Below are 6,000 nucleotides of genomic sequence, written 5' to 3' on the forward strand. Positions count from 1 at the left end.
TATTAATTAAAAAAAAAAAAACGTACTCACCCCAATGATATTTGAACAATGTTCCAAAACAGTCACTCATGAGGTGCCATGACAAATAGGATGTATCTTAAAATGCTGTATGTAGACATTAAGGCAGGGAACAGAGCTACTATTTTTGTTTTTGATCAAATTGTTCTCCTAAGCTCCCTGTAAATCCTCCGTATTGCTCCTACATGAAGCAATCAACACATCACATATTTTAAAGCTCTGCCACTCTCTCTGAGCCAGAGTATCTCTTACACACACACACATACACGCACACACACGTCGTATTGTCAGCATATGATGAAGTGATTCAGTACAGCCACAGATGGTGATGTAGAGGATGTCCCAGGCTCATTGTACAAGGAAAGTCTCTCTGGTCTTGCTGCTTATTTCTAACACACACACACACACTCATACATCACCTTTAACTGTGCTGTCCCCATGATCTGTGGAGGACACTGGTAATCTTCATTCTTGACACTTTATTTTAGTCGCCACCTTCTCAAGAGGAAGTTAAGCGTTCTTGATAACTGCCACCTCCCCTTTTTGGGCATAGACTTGAAAATGCACTATCCAAACTTAAATGGTTGTAATTCATGAATGCTTTGGAATACAGACCTAAGGTTGGTCTCTTTTTAAAGAAGCAAATTAACTCAGCAGATTATTGCTAAAGTCAAAGCAGAAAGTATAAAAAAAGTTAGATTAGTTTGTTTGCTGTAAAGCAAATATACTGCACTACACATTTTGTACTTAATACAAAATATATATTTTACAAAACTATTTGGACTCTACAATTGCTAGAAAATGTCTTACCAAGTTGTGTTCCAAATTTGAAGTTGATATCACAAAAATTGAGGTTGATGTGACATTTTGTTTAGGCGCTATACCAAAAATGACACCATGTGACACTCACAGTCCATTGAAATTTTTAGGATGCGTTCTCCTGTTGCAAAGTAATACTTTTCTGTCACAATATCACTCCTATCACAAAACAGGTGAAACCTTGAGTCTTATACCTTTCAAAAATATGTGTTTTGTCAAGATTAGAAAAAGATTTGATTATGAAATATTGCAGTAAATTTTGTACAATTTGAAACATGAGACTGCCTACTAGGGGGAGGAGGCCACTAAAAGGATTTAAAGTACTGTTTCCATTGTAACACAATGTCTAATTTTAAAATGGTTTTCACAGGATGAATTTGAGTGTTCAAGATTTCGAATGATACCTAATTTATGATGATCACCAGAGAGGCTTTTGCACCGGAGGAACCTTTTCATAGTTCCTAGAACTATTGGCTGAAGTACCCGGATTTTGCCGTGTTTGCACTGCAGGAACAAGGAACGATTTTAGTTCTAGGAACTCCTTTTAGGGGAACTAAATTAGCTCCTACTTCAGAGTAGGGTCTAAACCAGCACTATAGGAACTATTAGTGACACGAGTGTACATTGATTGGTCAAACACGTCAAACACCGGCACCTGCCATTTTTAAAAATCTGTGGAAAACGGCAATAACAGCCTTTTGTTCTTTTCTCCGCCTCGATGATATGTAAGACTGAAAGTTGTCGTAGGAGATTTTGTCTCTTACCCCCACTTTTTGCTTCTAGTCGCGTAAATTGTGCGTTTACATTCTATCTCCGTTATCGTGAAACCCACGACACACAACAAACACAGCTCCGATCACGGCATCCTCCATCCACCGCTTTTTAGCGTTTGTAAATGCTGTGCTAAAAGATGTCGCCTGCTTCAGAGTTTCTATTCCCGGTGCGAATGCAACCAGGAACATTAGTTCTCGAGGAACTATCCTAGTGGCTAGTTCCTATAACTAAGTTCCTAGAACTATTCGGTGTGAAAGCCCCTTAAAATATGTGATATGCAATGTTGGGGAAAGTTACTTTTAAAAGTAATGCATTACAATATTGCATTACTCCCTAAAAAAGTAACTAATTGCGTTACTTAGTTACTTTTATGGAAAGTAATGCATTACGTTACTTTTGCATTACTTTTTCTCATCTGGGCTGGGCTGTTTGTTTGTTTTATAGCAAAAAAAAGTTCTGTAAATTTCAAAGTAATGTGTTACTTTACTAGTTACTTGAAAAAAGTAATCTGATTACATAACTCGCATTACTTGTAATGCGTTACCCAAACACTGGTGTTAGGGGAAAAAAGGCAATAAATGCAGAGCGTACAAAGTGTCCCGCTACCAGGACACTGACAGTTATCAGTTAAGGGCCGTTGTTTAAAACCCCACCTTGATTTTCTTTTATTCTCTTCCAACAGCCTGTCCGATACGCCCGTGGTCCAGCTGGACGGAGTGTACCAAGTCGTGCGGCGGGGGGGTCCAAGAACGTGTAATGAACGTAAAGAAGAAAGGCAAATCCTCACAGCCCAACAACTGCAAAAACAAGAGGGAGATTCGCGCGTGCAACGTGCACCCGTGCTAGAAGAGACTCTCTATCACTGTAATACACACACACACCCCCCAACACACACAGACTCGGCCTTTAAAGAGGCTGAATAGGGCAGAAACAGAGTAGTTTTAACCCAGGGTTTCCAGAAGCGGGACCAGAGAGGGATGTGTGTTCCAGTTACAGCTTGTAGGATTTTAGAGTAACACACACGTGGACCAGGCCTGTTATCCGTGATTAGTTTTAGATGCCTTCTTAGCGGGCGTATATACTGTATCAATGTATAACCGACACTTCACTAAAACATCAGTGTGCACTTCTTTTTTAACAATAATTTCATTTTCCTTTCATTCATTATGCACAACCAAATTCTTTTGGGGTAAAGGTCAGATGTCAAAACAGATATGTAGCATTCCTGTAAAAAAAAACAAAAAAAAAACATGGGCTGCATCCGAAATCGCATACTTCCCTACTTTATAGTAGGCGAAAACAGTATGTGACAAAAGAAGTATTCCAAATTTTGGGAACTAAAAATGGTTCTTCTGTGGCATTGCTGCAAAAACACCTACACAAGAGTGTACTTGTTCAAAATAAGTACCTACTCAAGAGAGCATGTGATTTCTGACACAGCCATGGTTTTCTGCATCCAATTAAGCATTTGGATGAAATCTCATATTAGTTTATAAAGGAAAACAGGGAGTTTACAGCCAGCATTACAGTTTCTTATCCGAGGCCACCTCTATTGAACGATATCAAGGTGGGTCACCCACAATCAATGCCCAATTGATTCAGACAGCAAGTGTTTGGCGAGGACGGAGGATTTTTTTCCCTCGATTAGTCGGAAAATCTAGGTGAATACAGGCTTAGGGATGGCCTATGGATAGTTTAACATTGTATTCCTGAACTAAAAAGCACAGGTAAGCATAACCATTCAACTTTTTTTTGGTTTTATTTTATAAATCGTTATATATTAACTTGGAGTTGAAAATAGATTGTGACTTTTCATTGCATTATTAGATGTATAAGAGGCTAATGTGAAATATTAACTCATCTGTAGGGACAGAAGGCATTTAAATTAGACATTTTCTTACTTTTATTGTGGAATTTTGGTATATTTAGCTTCAAAAAGTCTTGCCAAAGTCAAGTGTGGATTTTCATTTCTCTCTCACTCTCTCTCTCCCCTCTTTTTTTCTTTTCACTCATCCCTTCCTCTGCAATATTCTGCTATTTTGGAATAAATCTTTACAATAAAAGTTTATGTGACTACATATTTTGGATTTCTTATTGGAAAAAAAAAAAAAAAAATCTTTTTTTTTTTTTTATGAACATATTCTTTGTTGATTTAGGACAGTTATTTTGTGTAACCACTAGGGGGAGACAGAGACTGGAGTTGCTCTACATAATTAAGTCGTAAATGCCACAGTTCGTCACCAAGTGGCATCGTGCCTTTACATTTCAGTTTCTCGACAAACTCGGCTGCAGGATGAGGAATAGGTCAGCCAAAAAATGAAAATTCTGTCATAATTTATCACCCTCATGTTGTTGGGCAGAATTGGGGACTGACAGTCCATTCACTTTCATTGTAGGCCTGTCTTTTTTTTCACTGAATCCTAGTCTTTATTGTGTTTCACAGATGAAAGAAAGCTATGTGGGTTTGGAACATTCTTAATATTGAAGTACACTTTCTGTGTAGGCTATATCTTTTCTTATCTTAGGATTTTAAGAAATGTCTTGAGTGTTTTACTGGATTAAAGTAGTTTGTAGCCATGGACAGCTGCCTGAAATAGTTTGATGACTCTATCAAGCAAGGGTATGTCATTTTTAGTAAAATGTTTTAGGGAGGTGTAGCCTATTACACTGGTAAAAGCACAAGCATCGAGCTCAAGTGCTGAGCTGTTACACGGCGATCGCATATCATACTTTTATTTAGCTTTGAACTTTACACCGCGTGCCTTTTAAACCTTTTATGAAAACTCCCACGGTTATTTGGCTTGACAAGTGTGGGGTAAACGGCCCAGAGGCATTATACTTCAAACACAGGAGATTTTCCTCTCTTCCTAAACATGATAGGAGCAATTTATTGTTAGAACGCATCATGTCTCGGCTAGCGCTGAGCACAGAAATTAATTAAACTGGGCCAAACACAGCAGCTTGGTAGTCATGGTAACACGTGCTGATGAAAGAAGGACCGGGCAGTGGATTTAAGAATCCTACAATGAAAGTTTGGCATATGAATATTAATACGACTGTGTGACGTTTTCACAGTTTTCATCTCAAAGATTTGAAGTAGTCTAGTTTATCAGTAAAATAATTCCATACTCTATGGGACAAAAACACAGGCCCTAGATGTGAACAGCAGCTTTCAGGTAAAATTTTTAAATGTGCCGTAGAACGTCTTTTCAAAAGATGTAATATAAGTCTAAGGTGTCCCCTGAATGTGTCTGTGAAGTTTCAGCTCAAAATACCCCATAGATTTTTTTTAATTAATTTTTTTACTGCCTATTTTGGGGCATCATTAACTATGCACCGATTCAGGCTGCGCGGCCCCTTTAAATCTCTCGCTCCCTGCCCCCCCGAGCTCTCGACTATAAGTGCAGATATATAGTGCATAAACAAAGTTCACACAGCTAATAAAACCCTCAACTGGATCTTTACAAGATGTTTGTCATTCATGCTGCATGCATGCATCGATTCCTGTGAGTATAGTATTTATTTGGATGTTTACATTTGATTCTGAATGAGTTTGAGGCTATATGCTCCGTGGAGATTTACAAAGAATGAAGTTGTGTTTATGCATTATACAGACTGCAAGTGTTTAAAAATGAAAATAGCGACGGCTCTTGTCTCCGCGAATACAGTAAGAAACGATGGTAACTTTAACCACATTTAACAGTACATTAGCAACATGCTAACGAAACATTTAGAAAGACAATTTACAAATATCACAAAAAATATCATGTAATCATGGATCATGTCAGTTATTATCGCTCCATCTGCCGCTATTGTTCTTGCTTGCTTACCTACTCTGATGATTCAGCTGTGCACAGATCCAGACATTAATACTGGCTGCCCTTGTGTAATGCCTCGATCATGAGCTGGCATATGCAAATATTGGGGTCATACATATTAATGATCCCGACTGTTACGTAACAGTCGGTGTTATGTTGAGATTCGCCTGTTTTCTGGAGGCCTTTTTAACAAATGAGATTTATATAAGAAGGAGGAAACAATGGAGTTTGAAACTCAACGTATGTTTTTTCCATGTACTGAACTCTTATTATTCAACTATGCTGAGGTAATTTCAATTTTTGATTCTAGGGCACCTTTAATATATATATTTTTTGTAAAAATATTATAATAGTCTATTGCAAATAATATATGCCTACTGTAATAATAATCACTGTCTGCAAAGATAGGTTCAGTTAATGAGGCGATTCATTAAATTGACCCTTCGCTGGGAGTTTGATTGACAAGCGTTCTAACCAGTCATAACACCGAATCCACCATTTTGTCCGTCAAAGCAGTCAGGAGTTAAAAGATTAACCTCGGTGGACTTGAACTTGAAAAATGGTGTGTACT

At 38.0% G+C, this 6,000-nt stretch overlaps 1 protein-coding gene across 2 annotated transcripts in view; it reads left to right on the forward strand.

The window, feature by feature from the left end:
* The window catches only part of spon1b (spondin 1b), a 112,181-nt gene extending 108,492 nt beyond the window's left edge, over positions 1-3,689 (forward strand). For both annotated transcript variants that reach the window (XM_048157700.1, XM_048157699.1), the window contains exon 16: positions 2,294-3,689. In XM_048157700.1, coding sequence (XP_048013657.1) covers positions 2,294-2,457 — 164 coding nt within the window. In that variant the 3' untranslated portion in view covers positions 2,458-3,689. The remainder of the gene's footprint in view (positions 1-2,293) is intronic.
* Positions 3,690-6,000: the final 2,311 nt, after the last annotated feature.

The sequence above is a fragment of the Megalobrama amblycephala genome, linkage group LG15, assembly GCF_018812025.1.
Source record: "Megalobrama amblycephala isolate DHTTF-2021 linkage group LG15, ASM1881202v1, whole genome shotgun sequence".
Taxonomy (NCBI): domain Eukaryota; kingdom Metazoa; phylum Chordata; class Actinopteri; order Cypriniformes; family Xenocyprididae; genus Megalobrama; species Megalobrama amblycephala.